The 21,736-nt window shown below is 50.9% G+C and overlaps 1 protein-coding gene across 3 annotated transcripts in view; it reads left to right on the top strand.

Moving 5' to 3' along the window:
• The window catches only part of ANKHD1 (ankyrin repeat and KH domain containing 1), a 1,723,611-nt gene that overhangs the window by 1,323,052 nt on the left and 378,823 nt on the right, over positions 1–21,736 (top strand). For 2 of the 3 annotated variants that reach the window (XM_069652666.1, XM_069652664.1), the window contains exon 27: positions 9,215–9,358. In XM_069652666.1, coding sequence (XP_069508767.1) covers positions 9,215–9,358 — 144 coding nt within the window. The remainder of the gene's footprint in view (positions 1–9,214; positions 9,359–21,736) is intronic. The other variant, XM_069652665.1, reaches the window with a different exon arrangement.

Raw genomic sequence — 21,736 nt, 5'->3', positions numbered from 1 at the left:
CACATTTTCCGGAAGTGTCCATCTACGGATCAGGAGGTGAAATTAAAAATGGCTTCCTGGATATTGCATTGGGAGGGCGATGGGGAGATTGACGGTCATCCAGAGAGCCTCTCAGCTTCAAGGCTCTGGCTTATTACCAGACATGCAGTCGAAGGTCTTTGACATGGCCTTCGATGGAGAGAATCTCTTTGGGCCATGGGCTGACGATTCAGTACCAGGATTTAAGGAGTCTAAGATTACAGCAAAATCTCTGTGGAAGGCAGTCAAACATATCAAACCATCTTTTTCCTTCAATTCGAAAGGCAGGGCGGTTTCAATGATACACTCCCTGCAGTTGACCCAGGGCAAGCAAGGGTAGAAAGGATTTTCCAGCCCCGGCAGCGAAAAGCCAAACTGCTTTGGTGTCATGGAAACCTCTGAGTTCTCCAGCATGGGGTCTGGCATGGATTCACATGCTCATGAATATTCCCCGTCAGGCTGGGAATCCTCAGTAAAGAAAAAATCATTATCAGTTTCGTTTCTGATCTGTCTTTCTTAGTAGTAACCAGTCACTGATCTCTGGGTCATACTGCCCCCAGCCAATGACTGCCCTCTCCCTAAGCCCCGCCTCTGGCAGCCATCCTCAGATTTTTACTGCACGTTCAAGTGTTAGGAGTCCTCGTGCTTAGCTCTCGAGTTTTTTGCTGCGTTTTCATGCTTTTTCAGGAGATTTTCTCATTTTTCAGTTTAATCGAGCCTCAAGCTCCACTGTTTCTACTTCTGATAACGGGGACCCGTTTCGGAATTCTTCTCCGCCCCTCAAGGGTGAAGTTTTCGTCGAGTTTACGCTTCTTGGAGGATTCCGGAAGATCTGCGGCCTACCTCAACGGACATGGCCCAGGACAAGGGAAGCTCGACGCCCGGATCCAAGCTGTTCAGGTGCTGCCCTGGATGCGGATTACAAAATGTTTTCAAGGAGGACGAGCATTCACAATGTCTCTACTGCCTTCATGAGGACAAGACGCACGTGGAGAAGGTCTGTGCGTTCTGCAAGAACCTTTTTGGAACGGACCAAACAAGATCGTCGTTCCCGCCTCGCCGCCTGGCTGGAGAAGGGCACAGCGGGTGAGAAGGCGAAGATTAAGTCTGAGTGGGCTTCTAAGTCCTGTGAGGGCACCCGGCGACGGGGGCCCAACAGAAGGCCAAGCACCGCGAGTCCGCGGGCACCGGGAGCGCCGAAAGGTCGGGCTCTTCGGCTGCCAGGCATGGCACGACTTCCCCAGCACGTTCATCCACGAGCCAGCGCTCTGGTTCAGGGAAGAGGAAGTCCGAGAACCCGGGTAAGCTGCTGGAGCGGCCCTGGTCGATCTCGAAGGGACCCGAGGGGGAGCGAGGCACTGACCCTCCCCCCAAGGCAAAGGCCCAGGACGCACCTAAGGTGGTGAGGGCTTTGATCCAGCCGGCAAAGGCCTCCATCGAAGTGGTCGCTGGGACCCTGGCAAAGCCGGCTGAGACTACACCGGTGGAAACGTCCTCTGGGCCCAGAGTATCCCTGCCACCGCGGAGGGAATCCTCTTTTCCAGCCCATCGTTAAGACCCCGGCAGAAAGAGGGGGGGGGGTGGGCCGGTGGCCATTACAGACTCGGAATCAGCCTCTGAGGAGGATCTGATGGAAACCGGGAAGGGCCTCAACGAGAGATTCATAGGCCTCAACGAGAAGTTCGAGAAGGTTCGATCCCAGGGCACTGTTCCCGCTGATGTGATCAAAGATAGCGACGATGGCGACGAAGAGGGCCCAGTGGGGCAGCCATCCCGTCCATCGCAGCCATTACCCAAGCCCCGGGATAGCTCGGCGGCCATTTTGTTGGTGATCCAATCCTTATGTACTGAGATAAGGACGAGGTTACCACGGACCCCGACGGAGGATCCAGAACCAGGCACGTCGGGAAGCCCTACGAACAAGCGGAGGAAAGTCCACCCCGCTCCTCCCTTCGTGCCCGCGAGGCCTGTGGACCCCTCATCCCCCCTCGCCGGACCCTAGAGAGGATACGGCGACGGATACAGTGACGGGGACGGCCAACGACGGCGGCGATGACACAACGGACATCCCGTCTTCACCCCTCCCCCCCCCAACCCCCCTCGGGCTTCTCCACCTGACGTAATTGGCTCCTTTCACGCCATGATAGCCAGGGCATCCGAGCTCTTCCAGCTCTGCCCTGAGGAACAGAAAAAGGAAGGGTTTCTTTACCAACGTCGAGAGGCCAAGAGGAAGACGATCCTCGCGGTGCCATTGCTCAACGACATCTGGGACAAGGGGCTGGCTATCCTCAAGAACCCTTCCACGACATCCGCCAAGAGGGACAGGTACGAGAAGAAGTACCGAGTTCCCGATGCCGCCCCCTTGTGTCTCAGGGCCCAGCCCACTCCGGACTCTGTCGTCTTGGCAGTGGCCAAGAAGAAAGCAGGGGGTGCGGCGGCTTCAACTTCCACTTCCCCGCCGGACAGCGAGGGCAAGAAGTTGGACTCCATGGGACGAAGTCATCTCGTCGTCGGCGATGACGATTAAGGCGGCCAATGCCTTAGCGATCGTGGCCCGCTACGACGGGGAGCTTTGGTTCAAGATAGCTCCCCTGCTAGACTTCCTACCGGACAAGAGGGCGGAGGCCCTACAAATTCTGCAGGAAGGAGAGGTGGCGTCGGATCACGCCATAACGGTGGCAACGGACATTGCCGATACCGGATTTCTCCAACTGGGCAACGGGGTTTGCCTCCGACGACGAGGATGGCTCAAGGCGACGGACTTTCGCCAGGACGTCCCGACCAGAGTGTTGGATATGCCGTTCGACGGCAACAACCTTTTTGGGAAGAAGACTGACAAGTCGCTCCAGGCCATCAAGAACGACTCGGAGACGGCCCGGGCCCTGGGGGTACTTCAACGACGGCGGCCCTTTCGGAGCTCCGGAGGCAGACAGGGTGCCTCCAAGGGATCCAGCGGTGGCTCTTCTACATACCGCCAGGCGGCCCGCTCCTCGTCCCATGAGGCCTACAGAGGTCGCGGCAAGCAAGGGGGATCCTGTCGTCGTCAAGGAGGCCAAGGCGGCAAGACCTCCTCCAAGCAAGACTGAACCGGCCGTGGCGTCGGGCCCCCACTGAAGCACCCCGGTGGGAGGCCGGCTGACGAAGTTCGTCAGCGTGTGGGAGTCCATCTCCACCGACCGTTGTGTGCTGGACACCCTGGCCAACGGGCACTCGCTGGAATTCCAAAAGAAGTGTCCTTGCATTCCTCCCGTGGCCAGGAAGGAGAATCACGTCCCTCAACTGCTGTTGGAGGTAAGGGCGATGCTCAAGAAAGGTGCCATCCAGCTCGTCCCCAGGAGGCTCCGGGGCTCCGGAGTGTACTGAAGGTACTTCCTCGTCATAAAGAAGACAGGCGGCTTGCGCCCCATCCTGGACCTGCGTCGGTTAAACAAGTACATCAAGGCGCAGAAATTCAGGATGGTCACCTTCCAGCACGTGCTGGGACAGTTGGAGGAGGGCGACTTCCTATCGTCGTTGGACCTGGAGGATGCTTACTTCCACACCCCCATTCTAAAAGGACAGAGTTTCTCAGGTTCGTGGTTCAGGGACGCCACTACCAATTCAAAGCCCTGCCGTTCGGATTAAAGTCGGCACCTAGGGTATTCACCAAGTGCCTGGCACCAGTGGCGGCGCGGCTGCGCCTGCAGGGGATCCACGTCTACCCCTACCTGGACGACTGGCTAATCCGGGCGAGGACAAGAGAACTCGCCGTCGAACACACAGCGAGGAAGGTCCGGCTGCTCACGGAACTGGGATTTGCCATCAACTACCCCAAATCCCATCTGGTTCCATCGCAAGTAGCACTGTTTCTGGGAGCGAAGCTCGATACAGTGGGGCAATTGGCCTGCCTGTCGGAGGAGAGGACGAAGGCCATTGTGGGCGCCTGCTATCCACGGACATGGCCAGGGTGAGGTCCATCAATTCCCTCCTCGGGATGATGTCCTCATGCATCTACCTTGTACCCCTTTGCAGACTTCAGATGCGTCCGCTACAGGAGTTCCTCGACGCCCGCTGGTTTCAGGCGACGGGCTGCTTCGAAGACAGGATCCCTCTCGACGAGGAGTTCCGTCGGGTGATCCTATGGTGGGGTACCCATGCGCACCTCACTACAGGCACAGACTTTCAGACCCCGGCGTTTCAGGAGAATGTGACGACAGACGCCTCTCTGGAGGGTTGGGGGCCCACATTGGAGATCTCCATGCAAGAGGCCTTTGGCTCCCGGAGGAGAGGTCTCTCCAGATCAACATTCTGGAGCTTCGAGCAGTGTTCTGGGCGCTAAAGTCGTTCCTTCTGTCCCTCAAGGACAAAGTGGTGAGAATCTTCACCGACAACACCACCACAATGTTCTACATACGGAAGCAGGGAAGCACCAGATCCCCAGCCCTATCCAAGGAGGCCCAGGATCTGTGGCACTGGGCCGTCGCCCAGGTTGTATTTCTGGTTCCCTTCCACTTGGCAGGAATAAAAAACACCATCACCGACTCACTCAGCAGGGAGCTGCGCTTGTGTCACGAATGGGAACTACGTCAGGACCAGGTGGATCGGCTCTTTCGACGATGGGGCAAACCCCGGATCGAGCTTTTCGCAACGGCGACAAACTCCAAGTGCCAGAGGTTCGCCAGCACGTTCCCGCAGCCAAGGAGCATGGGCGATGCTTTCTCGTTCCCTTGGGACGGCCTGTTTCTATACGCGTTCCCTCCGTTGCCGTTGCTGCTCGTCTCATCAACCAGCTCAAGAAGTCCAGGTGCAGAATGATCCTCGTCGCACCGGCGTGGCCGAGGCAGATCTGGTTCCCGGACCTTCTGGATTTGTCAATGTCCCCACCAGTCAAGCTGTCGGCGGACGCGGATCTTCTCTCCAGAGAAGGAGGAGCCATTCTTCATCCCGACCCGGAGTCGCTGAACTTGCAGGCCTGGCTCCTGCAGCACTAGAGTTTGGAGGGTACGATATCCCGGCTGACTGCAGAGAGGTTCTTGCAAAAGCTAGGGCGTCCTCAACTGTCGTGTTACGGTCATAAGTGGAAGAGGTTCTCCGTCTGGTGCCATGCACAGAAGATTAACCCTCTGCGGATTACGGCCCCTCAAGTACTGCCGTACCTACTGTCGCTGGCCAAAGCTGAACTGGCTCACGCCTCCATCAAAATACATCTGGCTGCCATCTCCCGATATACCAGGACTACGGGACAGGTGTCCTTGTGGTCTCATCGCCTGGTGAAGGAATTTATGAAGGGACTATTCCGATCGTTCCCGCCGGTGAAGGCTCCTGCCCCAGCATGGGAGCTTAATGTGGTGCTGACCAGGCTCATGGGGGGGGCCCCATTCGAGCCTATGCATTCGGCGCCTTTGAAGTTCCTGTCATGGAAGACAGCGTTCCTTGTGGCCATCACCTCCGCACGACGAGTGGGAGAGATCCAGGCCCTATCTTGCAAGCCTCCATACTTGACTTTTCATGACACAAGGGTGGTGCTGAGGATGCACCCCTCCTTCATACCCAAGGTGCCGTTGGACTTCCATCTCAACGAGCCCTTGGTGTTAACAGTTTTCTTCCCTTTGCCTTCGACGCCGGCCGAGAGGACTTTGCACTCGCTGGATGTAGCTAGAGCGCTGAAGTTCTACGTGGACCTCACGAAGAGTTTTCGGAAGACGTCACAGCTGTTTGTGAACTTTGGGTCTGTGAATCAAGGGAAGGCTCTCTCGAAGACTTCCATTTCCAGATGGCTCTCCGGCTGTATCATACACTGTCACCGGTTGGCAAACCGACCACTGCCCGGCCGTCCGAGAGCCCATTCGACCAGAGCGATCACTGCTACCACGGCGTTCCTGTCTGGTGTGCACCTGCTGGACATCTGCAGGGCTGCTACGTGGAGGTCGACGCACACCTTCACAAGGTTCTACTGCGTTGATCGGGACTCCAGTGAGGAGTCCGGGGTCGGCCAAGCAGTGCTGCGCAACCTGTTTGCCTAAGGTGAGCCTGGTGAGGAGGTAAGAATTGCTTAATGTTGAGTTTTGGATGTAATGCTTAATGTTGAGCCTTGCCACCTCCCGTAGTTGAGCATGTGTGTACTGCTATGTATTCTTATATTCATGAGCCTGTGAATCCATGCCAGACCCCATGCTGGAGAAGGAACAAGTTACTTACCTGTAACTGTTGTTCTCCAGCTGTTGTTCTCCAGCATGGGTCTGGCATGGATTCACATGCGAACCCTCCCGCCTACCCCTCTGCGGCTCTTCACTTGGTCATACTGCCACTTTGCGTGCTACCAAATCTGAGGATGGCTGCCAGAAGCGGGGCTTAGGGAGAGGGCAGTCATTGGCTGGGGGCAGTATGACCCAGAGATCTATGATTGGTTACTACTAAGAAAGATAGATCAGAAACAAAACTGATACTGATTTTTTCTTTACAGAGGATTCCCAACCTGATGACGGGGAATATTCATGAGCATGTGAATCCATGCCAGACCCATGCTGGAGAACAACAGTTACAGGTAAGTAACTTGTTCCTTTTCCCCCATGTTTCAACAGTTGGAGCAAGTGTCTACTGGGACTGTGACAGGTGGAAGATTACTACCTCTGACTGGGTCCTCTAATTGGTTGAGATGGTATACTGCCCGCCTTTTCTCAGGAAGGCCCTGGTCAGACTACAAATTCTTAGACATCTGATTGCAAGCTCCAGCAACAATTGAGATTCCTTCTGCTGAATGTCCAGTGGGAAGTGGTGCCAGTTTGGGGGGGGAGGTACCAGTGGTGGTTGTTGCTACTTCCTGGTTCCGAAGAAGGGAGGCGAGTACCATCCCAACCTGGACCTGAGGTCCTTCAAAAGTTCCAGAGGATGGACATGTTCAGGATGGTGACATTAGAAGAGATTATGCAGGCTCTAACATCCTAGGATTGGTTGCTGTCTGCAGACCTTCAGGACGCCTACTTTCATGTGGTGATCCATCAGAAGCACATATTTTTTCTGAGATGTCATTGGGCATGCATAGATCAGAGTGCTCCTCTTTGGCCTGACCTCCACACCCACGGTGCTCACCAAGCTTATGGCAATGGTGGTGGCACACCTCTGGAGTCTTCAAATACCCATACTTTCACTGGCTTATCAAATGGTGTTCCACAGAGTAGGTTTCGAGGCATCTTGAGGACACCTGCTCGCTGCTGCAGTGTCTGGGCTTCTCCCTAAATTTGCAGAAGTCGCACACAGCATCAACACAGGCTCCAGTTCATCAGAGCAGTCCTGGACCATCGGGTGGGGAAAGATTTCCCCCTGACCTCACCCCAAGAAGATTCCCGAGCGTTGGACCAACGGTCACATGCTTCTGTTACTCCACCAGTCTTCTACCATCAACCTTTCTCCGCTTACTGGGCCTCATTGCTTCTTACTTTTTCTGGGTGCCAGAGGTCAGTCTTCGGATGAACTCCCTGAAGTGGCTTCTCAGGAGTCAGTGGTGGTAGTAATCTGACAACATGACAGATGTACTTTTAGTAGCGAGGCCTGAGCCCAAGGACCTCTTGTGGTTCACCAATAGGGAGAATATGATGGCAGGGGAACATCACCTGGGCCAAATCGCTTCTTTGAAAGGCTGGGGACACTCGCTTCATGTTTCTACAGGCTAGTGGGCTTTGAGAAGTACTGGAGGCACATCAAGCTGCTGGAGCAGTCGGTGGTCCTGCTAGCCCTGCCTGATTTTTGCACCTACTCTCCAGGGAAAGAATATTCTGATTTTGCAGACACCACAGTAACCATGCACCACCTCAACAAGCAAGGGTGGGGGAGGTGGGGTTGCTGTCCTGTACAGAGATACCATGTGGCTTGGATTCTGGTTGCTGGAGAGCAGAGTCTCTCTCTCTCTGTGGTTCATCTAGCAGTGACGGAGTATGGGTCAACTGATGCTCTGAGCAGGCAGAGCATGGTCTCACATGAGTGGAAGATCTCCCCTGAGGTCACTTCTGAGATCGCCACACTTTGGGGAACCCATTCAGTGGACCTGTTTACACTTCAAGCTGTCCTTTGTTGCAATCAGTTCTGTTCTAGGGAATTTACACCGAGGCAGCATTGGAGGCTGCTTTCATGGTGGAGTGGATCTTATACCTTCACAATGCCTGCCCTCCGATTCCAGTTATCCTGTGGGTTCTCCATTATAAAAAACATCTGGGCTTGCTAGAAACTAATCGCCCCGTATTAGACGAGGCGAACTTAGTACCCGAACCTTTTGGAGTTGGCCGTTTGCCTACCTCGCCATCTTCCTGAGTCTTTGCCGCTTATTCCAATTGGAAGGACAGGTACTTCACCCGAACCCGGAGTTTCCCAATGTACATGCATAGCTCTTGAGAGATGAGGTATGAAGGTGGGGACCTGAAGGATGGGGTGTTGCGGGTGCTACTGGCTGCACACAGACCATTTACCAGGTCTCTCTAAGTTTGCAGATGGAGAAGATTTGAAGTATGGTGTAAAGACAGGGTGCAGACTCCTTGTTGTTCCCCACTTGGTCATGGAATTGTTTTGCTATCCCTCTCCAGGCTGGCTTTACAGATACACAACAATGGATTATCTGTTCTCTATCATTGTTAGAGATGACCTGACAGGGTTCCTTTTTCTCCCTACTGATTGTGGCCCCGTTTTTGAAGGGCCTTGTTAATGTCTCTCCAATTCCCATTTGTTCCACCTTGGGACCTTAACTTGGTTCTTTCATTCCTAACGGTGACTCTTTTTGAGCCTCTATATTCAGTATTTTGATGACAAACGTCCTTGCCAGTTTGTTCCTCACAAGAAAAATCTTCTGCGTGTAGAGGACCCAATTCCCTCTGATGCTTAAAACGAGCAATTGGGAGGGGTGGGGGGAGTTTGGAATTGATATGTGGGGCAAAGTCCATGCTATATGTTTGATCACCAGCATCAAGATGGAGTTGAGTGTGGCGCGATAGATGCGTGAAGGAGTAGTGGAGGAGACGTTGAGCCGCACTACGCTCCCGGTTGATCGGGCAAATGGAGCTGACGGGATGTTCTATCAAGATGAAGAATCTGTGGGAGAAGAATCCATAGAAAGAAAATTAGTGGCAAGTACATTTTCCATTTGCTGGCACATGTGTTAACATAGCGGTTCTAATTGGAGATGAATATCTTACACCAAAAATATATTTTAATGCTAATTTTTCAATTTCAGATGTGAAAATGACATGCGTTTGAACTCTTTATCATCTAGTCACAAACCTGCGTCTTTGCCACTGACCACAAATGGAAAGCTGTATCTTACCAGTCCAAAGAGAGGGCAAAAACGAGAAGAGGGATGGAAAGAAGTTGTTAGAAGGTAATTTTTTATTTCTGGTTTATTTTACATAGTGGTGGTTTTATACCTTTGGATATCTCATTGCGGCGGGGACTGTGTAACAATGACATTTGGATGTTCAATTCCAAGCGAAACATTAAGTATTTTCTTTTTAGCTCTGCTGGTTCTTGAGAAAGTTCACTGCATTCTATACTGCACCCCAACCCCAGTTTACTCAGACCTCTCCATTCTTGTTTTTCCAACCCCCGGTCAAGGAGGGCTTCCTAAAATAGTCTAGCCTTCAATGGACCAACATACAAAATGCGTAGATGCCCATTGTTCCACTGACAGGGTCATGGGGCGGGAGGGCTATTAAACAAGGGGCTCCCTGTCTCTTTGGAGGAAGAAGGGGGGCCTGCTTAATGCAGTCAAGTGGAATTTTAAAGAAGCTGGATATGGGAATAGGATTTTGCCCAGTTACAGGTTTGGCATCCAAGATCAAAAGGAAGCTGAAAGACAAAAACATTTTTTCAAAGCTTTTAAGATGTTGGTGATTAAATGTGAATTTGGTCCGGTGTGTGACAATCATGGTAGGGCTCACTTTTTAATCGAGTGCTATATTCACAAGATTAAAAAAGAATTATGAAGAAAGGAAAACCCCTATCTGGATGAAGCAATAGAGATGAAGAAGGTGGAGTACACATGATCGTTTGTGAAGGAGCTTGAAGGTGTGATTAAAAGGCTCAGTGGCAATTGAAGCATTTAGGATAATCTCCACCTTCTCGTCTTCCAAATAGAAGAGAGAGCCAGCGTTCAAGTCTATAAAGATACATTGGAGGAGATGAGGAAGTTAAAGAAAGGGGTGCTAAAACTCAGAGGAAACTGAGTTCCGCTGTGCAATCTTTTAGTTGTGGAGACCACAGACCTCTAGAGAATGGTAAGGAATGTTATGTTTGAATGTTGCATTGCAACTGTGGCAGGACGATGTGTTGGTTTGGTTGTTGATGTAGCCATTTGCAGAGCAAGAGTATCAGTGAGGTCTGCAACAGTCGCCACAAGAATTAAGAAGATTTTGAATGTGGCAAAAGGAGTTATGTCTGTGAGAGAAGTGTGGGCTGGTAAGAGAAAAATGAAGCCACATTCCAAGATTGCCATTATTGTAAAAGCTGTGAAGCTTTTGGTGAATAGTTTTGCAGGCTGTACACTTTAGCACATGCATTCTACAGCAATTAGTTATTAGCCAATGCATATGGAGATTTGCCAAGGCAAATATTAGGGGAATTCCAAGCAGAGGTGCATTTTATAGGAAGAAAGGAGCGATCTGCGTGGTTGAAGTGATTAACAAGGGAAGGAATCTCTTGAGCTGGGAAGACCAGGGCCAATTGGGGATTATCCTTGATTCTAATAACATGGAACAGGGACTGATAATGCAGTAAAAGCATTTGCTCGAAGGCATAGGAGAGATCAAGGATTGGTTTTTCCAAAATATTTCAGGAAAGAAAAGGTTGCCTCTGAGTTTTCCCAGTAAATTAAACTCTAGAATGTGACTGTCCTCTTCACAGACAAGGTTGAAAAGTACCCTTGGCGTGCATGACAGGTGTCGCAAGGATCCTAAGAAAATGCTCTGGGAATCATAGAGCTAGCAGATGCCTTTGAATCGGTGACTCACATCTTGGTGTGAAGGAAGACCTGTGGATCCCCAAGGTTGTGCATCCAACAGAGGGTACTGATCTGTACTGTTCGGCCTTGTCTAGAATGGGGGTTGGTGGGCACCACTTTTTTCTTTCTTCTTTATTAATTTGTGAATTGATGTTTTAGGTATGTTGGTAATTTGGTCCTGTCGCCAGATAACTCCCCTTTTGTACAATGGGGTGGTTCAAAATAGTAAGAGTCTGAGTTAGGTATCCCAGACGGCTGGAAGGACCTGTGTGGTAAACCCCTGCATTTACTTTTTTTCCACCCCAATTACATTTTTCATGCTCATTACTTAATGATACTTCAGATACTTGTATGAGTTTTTCAATGGTTGTCTTTATTCGTAAAGACAATCTTTTGGTAGGCCTGTTGCAACAACTATTATTTGTCCAATGCATTTTGGTCTCTATTGAACTTCATCAAGGACTGTTGTAAAAAGATAAACCATATATTCAAACCATATATTTCAATCGTATTAAAGTTTGATGTACTCACACAAAACAATATTCTAAATAATACATTTATGTTCAATTTACCTTTGCTTTATGGACCTTTCTTATGTTCATTGTATTGGATGGTAATGCCAATTATTAATCCTCTTTGAGTCTGATACCCTTGATATCTGTGTAATGATAAATACACATTCTTGTTGTATTGCTAATTCTTCTGATATCGTAGTTATTTCATCACTGTTACGCTAAGAAATCTGTTGAAAAATTGGTGCATTGCAAACCTTTTTCAGTACATCTGATTGATATACAGGTTATCTGGAGTAACAAGAATTAAAGTGTACATTATGTTCTAACGGGTATTTTCCATTATTGAATTTAAAATAGCAAAGCTTCAAAATCAAAGTTTCTTCTCCCAGTAGGGAGATTCTTACCTGTTTCAGGTATCATTTTGAGCAGCAAGGCGCCAGGCTCGCGTGGCTGCGTGCATCTGGTTTCCTTGTCTGTTTATGGAGGAAGCAAAACATCAGATTGGGCAAATTAAATTTCAAATACTGGGGGTACTCTTACGTCCCATCCTCCATACTGCATGGGCGTCCCTTCCAAGGGACTTGAGACAGAACTTTTTTCACCAGAAAAAAACCTACCCCTTTAAACTTAGAGGTGCGCAGGGGTGCGACCCAGGGAGCATGCGCTGCCCTGACTCCTCCCTCCAGCGCCACACCCCAGTCCCCTTTTCCGCGTTGACAGGAACAGGCCGAATTCACCAGCACTCCATGGTTTGGCTTTGGCCATGTAATTCCACGCACAGATACTTCTGTATTTTTATCATTCAGGTACTCGGTCCTCAGGCGCCACGCTCCTCCCCGGTGCATGTCGACTTCCACAGGGTTCAGCATGTGTCCATCCTGCAACAGGCTCTTCCCAACCTCAGACCCCCATGCCCTCTGCCTAAGTTGCCTTGGCCCAGACCACAGTTGACAAGCTTGTTCAGGGTGTGGCTTGCTGTCATTGAAGGCGCCGAATAACAGAATAGCCAGCTGGAAGGAGCTCTTCCAGAAGTCTCCTCCATAGGACCTCAAGAACTTTGTGAAACACAGAGCCAGGCCCAAGGAGGGGCTGCCATTTTCCATCGCACCCCGCAAAGGAGACACCTTCCCAAGGACCGTTCAGGTCCTTGTACCAGCACATGCACCAAGGCTGCTTCAGTTACCGGCCCTCGGCCCGAGAGATCCTCTGATCCTCCCAGTGGCAGTGTTGAGGGACCGGAAGGTTCTTGTACTGGATCGTCATCCGACGGGCTCTGCCCTTGTACTGGCCTTATGGCCGAGGGGCTATGCCCTAGTACTGGCAATACATCCGTGGGGGCGTCTTAACGCAGCTCTACTGACCCCCAGGTTGAGGGTGTCTCACCTACCGGGCCTAGGCCCGAGAAACGGGGTAAGCCTTGTGATCCACATACAAGAGTCCTGGAGGAGGCTGGGCCCAGCAAGCTGAGCAACATGTTGCAGGCACGTGGCAGGCAGCTCGACAAGATGGCCGCCACGCCAGACAGAGGCACTCGTCCGACGCCATTCCAGGAGTTAAGCGAAGAACGAGTGTCAAGGTGGGACTGGCCTCAACCATGTACGTGGCCAACAGCCTATCCTTATGCGCAAGGCAGCTTCCCACTGCGTCCATACGGGCAGGGTATACAGCGGCTCCAGCAGCCCCCACCAACCCTGTCATACCCCCAACCCCTCATCCCCTTAGACCAGTGAGGAGGGGTTCTAAGAGAGGTTCCTCTGGCACATGAAGTCACCTCGTATGGGGGTTATCCTCCAGGACGCCATCAGGGAAGTCCTCCCGACTATGCTAGCGGCACCACAAGCGCCTCCGACGGCCCCGGTGCAGCCGCTGTTCCTGGCTCCCCAGCCGACTCCTCTGGCAGTTTCCATACCAGCCTCTGCCGCCTCCTCAGCCCCCGTTCCTGTGCCTCAGCTTCCGGCTCAGACGATCAGGAGGATCCAGAGACGCCATCCTCAGCCAGGGCCTGCACAAACGTCTTGCTGGGCTGGCGGAATACCTGGCCCGACCCCAGCCCGAGGTCGAGCAGCCGGCAGAGGGTTCTGGCTGAAGTCCTCATGAGACGCCCCTCTGCCAAGACAGGGATCCCTCTGCAGACCGATGTAGTCTCCCTGGCCAAAAAGGGTTTGCTTAAGCCCCACTCGGCCCAGCCGGTCAATTATCTCCTGGACACCAAGTACAGTCAGATGGAGAGCGATACTCTCTTGCTCTCAGCCCATCCTCTGTGATTGCTGCGGTATCACTATACTCCAAGCCTCAGTCGTCCTCAGCCGTCTCCTCTGCTGCGCTGCTAGGCAAGGAAAAGATCTTGGAGGTGTACGGAAAGAAACTCTATTCCAACGCGTCCCTGCACCTTCGTCAAGCCAATGCCGATGCCATGCTAGCTGTAGGCAACCAGAGGTTATTGTGGGAATTTGCCGATTTCCTCCCGGAACTCCCTGCTCAGAGCCAGTCACGTTTTAAGGCGGGGCTGGCAGAGGCCAAGCTGGTGGTGCATGACCTCATCGAATCTACCTTGCATGGCGCATATTGACACCTCTGGCCGTGCCATCTGTATCGCCACGGACATGAGAAGGACAGCCTGGCTCCGGGCCACAAAATTCAACCCGGACGTCCGGGAACGCAGATTAGAACTACCGTTCGAGGGGGATTGGGGGGGGCTCTTACAATCCACCACAGACAAAGAGCTGGACAAGAAGAAAAACAGCTCACAAACGTCCAAGTCCTTCTCCATCTTGACAAAGACCACGCCCAAGTCGTACACCCAGTAAGCAGCGCTCCGACAGGGGGCATACGTATGGAGGGTTCCGCGGCTTCCAGTAACAGAGATCCAGGCAGCCGGACCGCTCGCCATCTCAGAACCGGCGTAAGCAGCAAAAAGGGGAGGGGGTGGTATGTAAGGGCTTTTTCCAGACCCCGTCGTCCACGACAGCCACAGAGGGAAAGAAGGCATGACGCATACCTTCGGGTCAACGTGTCTCCAGTGGGGATCCTCTCTGTAGTATCCACGGGGTATCGCCTACCTATCCCAGCGTCTCCTCCTCTCCACTTCCTCAGGTTGGGACAGCAACTCTTCTGGTAGAGATCCGGTCGCTCATAGAGAGCCAGGCAGTGGAGGAAGTCCCAGCCTCCCAGCAAGGCTTGGGCTTTTACTCAGGATTTTCCCCATTCAGAAGAACCACCAGGGAGGCCTGAGAGTTGTGCTGGACCTTTCCACCCTCAACCTCTCCTTACCCCTTCAGAAATTCAAGATGGTTACGCCAGCTTTTATAGCGGAGATATTGTGCAAGGGAGACTGGATGTGCTCCCTGGATCTGAAGGACTCGTACCTACACGTCCCGATTTGGCAGCCCCATCGTTCTTGCCTATGTTTCAGGATCATGGGCTACCATTTTCAATACAAGGTTCTTCCTTTTGGCCTCAATTCGGCCCCTCGGGGTCATTACCAGGCTCATGAATACGGTGGCTGCTCTCCTCAGAGCGCAGGGCCTCCACATCTACCCATACCTCGACGACTGGCTCGTCAGGGCTACATCTCCGGAAGCAGTTCACCACTCCTCCCATGCCCTTATGAACACACTGCACGATCTGGCCTTCTCACTCAATCTCAAGAAGTTGCAGCTGCAGCCCACGCAGACTGACTTTCTTGGGCCTCATCTGGGACACGTGCTCAGAGAAGGTATTTGCGTCGGAGGACAAGATCTCGCCCATCAAGAGTGCCACCACCCACTTCCTCAACAGAGAGGTAACCTCAGCATGGTGGTAGCAGGTACCAGCATCTCCTGGGTCTCTTGGTGGCGGTCCTATTAGCCATTCCACACACGATAGGAGGCTTCAGCAGCACTTTGCAGCCTCATGGAACCGGGAGTGGAGCTCTCAATCCGAGATGATAAACGTTCCTCCATCTCTCCACCCGGACCTAACATGGTGGTACAGGGACTGCAACCCTACAGACGGGCAAGCCCTTTTGGCCACCCTCAAACTCCTCCCCCCACCCCCCCCGTCCAACAGGCCACCATCACCACAGGCTCCTTGCTCGAGGGTTGGGGAGCCACCCTGGATGATCTCTCGGTCCACAGCACCTGGACTCGACAGGAGCAGGAATACCACATCAATTGGTAAGAGCTGAATGCCATCTGGCTAGCGCTCAGAGCATTCCTGCCATTTCTCAGGGGCAAGGTTGTCCTCATCTAGACAGACAACTCGACCAGCATGTACTACGTCAACAAGCAGGGAGGCGCCAGATCGACGACCTCTGTGCAGACTGGCAATCAGCATGTGGCAGTGGGCCCTGGAAAATGACATCTACTTTAGGGCAGTCCACCTCCTGGAGGAATCCAACCTGGAGGCGGACATGCTCAGCAGGTTGGGAGCAGACAATTACGAGTGGCAGCTGAACGACCTCGTTATTTAGGAGATGGGGTCACCCCCAGGTAGATTTCTTTGCCACCTGGCACATCAAGAAATGCCCTCAGTTTAGCCTCCTGGCAGGGACAGAGCCCCGGCTCCCTGCGCGACGCATTTAGACTTCAGTGGAACGGCATGAAGGCTTACGCCTTCGCGCCCACACCGCTGATTCACAGAGTGATTTGTAAGATCAAGGAGTCTCGCCAACTCAACATCATTCTAACAGCTCCATGGTGGTCTGCCAGGCCATGGTTTTCAGAGCTGCTCAGCCTCTCGTAGATGCCTCTAATTCAGTTCCCGACGGGCCCAGCACATCTTCTGGCCCAGCACATCTTCTGGCGCAGCAGGGGGGCAGGGTCATCCACCCAGCGCCTCAGACTAGCCCTCACAGCATGGTGCCTGAGCAGATAATGCTGCGGCACCTCACCCTCTCCCAGGCTAATTTGGAAATCATACCGGGTGCAAGGAGCAAGCTACCAGGGCCCAATATAAAAGCGAATGGAACAGGTTCTGCCACTGGGCAGACTCCAAGGAAATCGTCCCCCTGGCGTGTACTTTGGACGACATGCTCTCTTTCTCAGTACACCTCGCCCTCTCGAGGGTCCAAGTGGACACCTGTCGTACCTACCTCGCAGCCATCGGGGCTTACAGGAACTCTGAGTAGGGAACCTTCTCTTCCTCCAATCCTGTCGTCAAACATTTGATGGGGCTTGCACGGTTCTACCCACCCATCAAGAGCCCCCCCCCCGTGTGGGACCTTAACATAGTATTGGGCGCCCTGGCGCACAAAGCGTTTGAACCAATGACGTCTGCGGACATCAGGCTGGTCACCATCAAGACGGCCTTACTGGTCGGCCTCCCCTCGGCTCGTAGAGTCAGCGAAAACCAGGCGCTGGTCGCCTCGGAACCATATACTACTTTTCACAGGGACAAGGTGGTCCTGCGGACACACCCAGCATTTCTGGCCAAGGTGCCGTCTGCTTTCGACTTGATCGAGGAAATGGTCCTTCCTACATTTTTTGCCGATCCTAATGACGAAGCACAGAGTGCTGCACTTCATGGATGTCGGGCATGTCCTGAAGTTCTACTTGGACAGGACCAAGTGTTTCCGCAAATCGAATGCCCCGTTTGTCACCTTCCGAGGCTCAAGACCAGGCTATAAGGCTTCCAAGCCCACCATATCCCAGTGGATGGTCTCGGCCATCAAAGAAGCCTATGAGGGCCAGCACAAGCCGCTTCCGGCAAACATCTATGCCCACGCAGTCAGGGCCAAGGCAACGGCCATCACATTCCAGCGCCATGTCCCTTGGCAAGTCATAAGCAGGGCATCTATTTGAGCCACTCCCTCGACTTTCTGCATGCATTACTGTTTGGATGCCGGGTCTAGATCTGACGCGTCTTTCGGACAGGTGGTTCTAAGGAACCTATTTGCTTAAGCAGGGTTTCCTCTCTACCCTGGGGCTACATTCTGTTATCGCCCATGTAGTATGGAGGAAAGGGGACGGGACTTGAGTAATTAGAAGTTACTCACCGTAGTGACTAACATACTCTTAGTCCATAGTCCCCTTTCCTCCATGTGTCCCACCAACCTCCCCCCTAATAATACTGGTGTCATTAGGCAATGTTAATTCTATTGTCGATGCGTCCATGGGGACTGAGGTGTGGCGCCGGAGGGCGGAGTCAGGGCAGCGCATGCTCCATAGGCCACACCCATGCACACCTCTAAATTTAAAAGGGAAGAAAGTTTTTTCTGGTGAGAAAGGTTCCGTCTCCTGTCCCTTGGAAAGGACGCCCATGCAGTATGGAGGAAAGAGGACTATGGACTAAGAGTATGTTCGTCTCTATGGTGAGTAACTTAGAATTAATAGTAATAAGAAGAGGCACAAATGTCGACATCAATAGACTTCCAAGTCAAAAAACTTATTGGATATACAAACCTAATTCACTAAAGCCAGGAGGCCTCAATGAGGAATGTAACTATGCATGCTTTCTTTAATTTTTGAAGAATTTGGACTTATAATGGCATAGACGCTTTCCACATTTTCAAATAAACTTTTGTGCAAGAAGATATCTTTGAAAATATTACAAACTTTGTTGTATGGATATAACCTAAAGACTCGTTATTTACCATCACGAGCAGAATATCATGATCTCAGGTTATAAAAACTATTTTTCATTAACTAGGTTTCGTTTTTTACTTGACTGGTGGAAACAGACATGGGTTAATAGATTAAATAACAGTAGGTAAAGTACGGCCAGCAGGTGGCAAGTGAAAGGCTAAGAGCAGACATTGGGTGTCAAGTGCTGGTAGTGGGACTGAATGGGTACAGAAACAGTCCCCAAGTGCGAGGGTTGCCAGGAAGGCTGTGCAGGTAAGCACCTAGCGGGGCAGGGGACCTGGGCCCGAGATTAGTGTGGCCAGTTGACCAGTGCAGTATCAATATCAGCCAGATAGTCAGCTGGGGAGAGGATGAGAGAAAGCAGAAGCTAAGAGAAAGGTTTTGAGGTGCTTCCGGAACCGGAGATGATTCTCAAGTTTCAGGGAGGCAAGGAGGCTGTTCCAGAGGGAGGCCCCGGCGAAAGAAAGAGATCTACCACCAACTTGTTGCTTGGAGAAGTGACTGTCCCTGAGGGAGTTGGAGGCGGATGAGTGAAGAGCTCGAGAAGGAAGGTATTTAGGAAGAGAGAGCTGAAGGCATAGAGGCCCCATGCCCCAGAAAGCCTTGTGGACAATGCAGAGGGTTTTGAAATTAATTCTCACAGCCACTGGGAGCCAGTGCAGAGATTTCAGTCCTGTAGAGATACGATCCCTGGGCTTGAGGCCAAGGACAAGTCTTGCAGTGCGGTTCTGGAGGAGTTGCAAAGGCAGAAGGTAGAAGCAGGAAGATTTAGAAAGAGGCTGTTGCAATAGTCAAGCCTAGAGCGAACCAGAGCTCTAGAGACAGTGAGCTTCTGGGAGAAGGAGAGGGACGGAAGAATAACTCCGAGAAGGTGCAGCTGATAGTGTGACTTCTTAGAGACATCAGAGATGTGGAGAAAGGTGGAGTCGAAGATGACCCAGAGGTTTTTTGCCTCACAGATGGGAGCAGGAGGAGGGCCAAGAGATGCAGACCTGAGAGTAAGAGATAAGGAGGGGGTGGGTGTGCCAATAGGAGAATCTCGGTCTTAATGGAATTAACGCGGATGACTTCATCACGTTGCATGCCAGCGCCATTTTAAAAGTACATAAACAGACTGGGAAACCAGAGAAACGCATCCACACAAACCTGCCTGAAGATTAATGTATTATTTAGAATGTTGTTTTGTGGGACTAAATCGAATTTTGATATGATAGAAATATATGCTTTTGAATATATGGTTTATCTTTTTACAACAGTCCCTGATGAAGGTCCATAGAGATCAAAAAGCATTGGACAAAGAATAGTTGTTGCAACAGGCCTACCAAAAAATAGTATTTACGAATAAAGACAACTATGGAAAAACTCATTAAAGTATCTGAAGTATCATTAAGAAATGAGCATGAAAAATTGGAGTGGAGATAAAAAAAAGTAAATACAGTGGATACCACACAGGTCCATCCAGCCGTCTGGGACACCTAACCCAGACTCACTCTTGTCAATGTTTGCCTTGTCTAACATTAACAAACTGATGCCAGCTATTTGCAACGACAAGGTCTTCTCCTGGATTAATCTAAAATGGACTTATCAGGTGAGACTCCATTTTAGATCAATAGATCTTCCGACCTTAATAATCCCAATTGGATAATTCAGGTAAAGGTGTGAATGAATTAAGTCCAGTGTAATCAAGATCGACTGATTTGGAGTTCTGACACAGAAGAACACAAAAATTATAAAAGGTGCTGAGTTTTGTTAAGGAGGCTGGTTAATACTTGGCTTGGATAAATGTAAGCTATACCACTAAAGTAGAATATCTAGGGCACAAAAACTGTCTGTGAGAGCAAGCTGTAAGGACAGTCTGTGAGAGCCATTTTGGAATCCCAAGACCAGAAAACAAGGCACAAGTATACTCCTTAGGATTGGTGAAGTTCTATAGTCTATGTAGTAAACAGCTGGCAGAAAAGACTGACACTCCACGGGCTGACTAGAAATATTGAAAAATATAGTAGTCGATCAGTGGTGAGACTATTAAAGCATCTATCTTGCACAGCTTTGAAGAATAGTTAAATACTACTGGACACTGACACATTCATGCAGGATCACGAGTTGTCATGCGTAGACAAAAGGAGAGTGTGCTACCAAGTTGCCAACCCTTTTCTGCTACCTTCAATTACCTGATAAAGGCAGGGCCTTTCCTAGCACCCAAACAGCTAGTACTTGGGGGCATAGCTAAGGGGCTGCTGAAGACTGCCGCCTAAAGTAGCCGCTCTGATGCTGACTGGGGAATCTGCGCTAATTATATGCACTTGCTGGGCTCGTATCAACTGGGAAGACATGGCAAACAAGAGCGGGTTGTCTCTGGCAGAAGCGGAGCAAGTCCAGTGAGGTGATCCCACCGTGACATCTTTTACATTAGAGATAAAAAAAGAAAGTTGTGCTAAATTTAGACCTATAAAAAGCATATACTTTTTTGAAAAAACCCTGACCAAGTACAATAACACTGCAAATTAAGGGCAGGTCAAGCATAAATAAAAATTGAAGTTACCCTGTATTTGGTCTGGGTTTTTTTGAAAATTGCACTGAGGGTAGATCTATGCTGTTCTTACCTCTAAATGTAGCAGAACAGAGATATCCTGGTTTAATATATGAATTTGTCTAAATGTGCAGAATGTGTATATATGAAGTCTTTTTTTTTTTATAAAAAAAAAGTTTTATTGTATGATTAAAAAAATGTCTTATGTGGAATTAATTGAGTCGTTTATCAGAAATGGATTGAAAATAAGTGTGTGACATAAAAGCCTTGATCACTTGTACCTTATATATGCGATTGTGAACCTTTACGATCAAGGCTCACAAGGTACCCTTTATTTAAAATCCCGGAGGAGTGCAGCAGTGAGCAGAAGGACACCAACGGTATAAAAGAGCACAGGAACCACCGGGTGATCCAGGGACGTATCCAACATGACTCCCCCACACTCACCGCTCGGGGGTAAGCAATGGCAGCAATTGTGATGAGGGCGCTTTAGTGCTTGCGTGTAACACGAACATCCCTCCCCCGGTGGAAGCAAGATGAAGTGAGCACAAAGGCCCTCAGGTGCTCCCTCCACCACCCACTTTAGTGTTCCTGTCTGGGCCCTGGACGGGCTGTCCTGGCCCGGCAATCATTGGAGAGGCGCAGGGAGCGAACTTACTTTGGCACCCCGTGATCAGCGAAATCAGTGCCCAAGTGGGGGACACTGAAACATCACTACATTTACTGCAACAAGACGTCCTTCACCGCCAGGAAGAGTTTGCGAGCACTAAACAAGACCTGTCCCTCCTAGTGACGACCACAGAGGACCTTGAGAATAGACCTCGCATGCAGAATCTCTGCATCCATGGTGCACCTGAGGGGAGTGGAAGCGTCTGACCTTCGCAGATGGGTGCAAAATGTCTGTCATGCCATTGTCCCAGAGCTGGCCACAGGAGGAATAACCCTGGACCGAGTATATTGAGTGGGCCCTCTGAGGAGGATCCCAAAGGCCCAGCCAAGGGACATTCTAAAATTCCACACGTTTGAGACTGAGGAGATTCTATGCGTGTCAAGGAAGATGGGCACCATAACTTAACAATGTCTATCCCTGCTTATATTCCAGGACATAGCTCTCTCACCTTGCAGAAGAGGCAGGTCTTTCTACAGGGCACAG

Source organism: Ambystoma mexicanum, chromosome 3p, assembly GCF_040938575.1.
Source record: "Ambystoma mexicanum isolate Mex_15411 chromosome 3p, UKY_AmexF1_1, whole genome shotgun sequence".
NCBI classification, from domain to species: domain Eukaryota; kingdom Metazoa; phylum Chordata; class Amphibia; order Caudata; family Ambystomatidae; genus Ambystoma; species Ambystoma mexicanum.
Note: the sequence above shows the minus strand (reverse complement) of the source record. Positions and strands in the feature narration are given on the sequence as shown.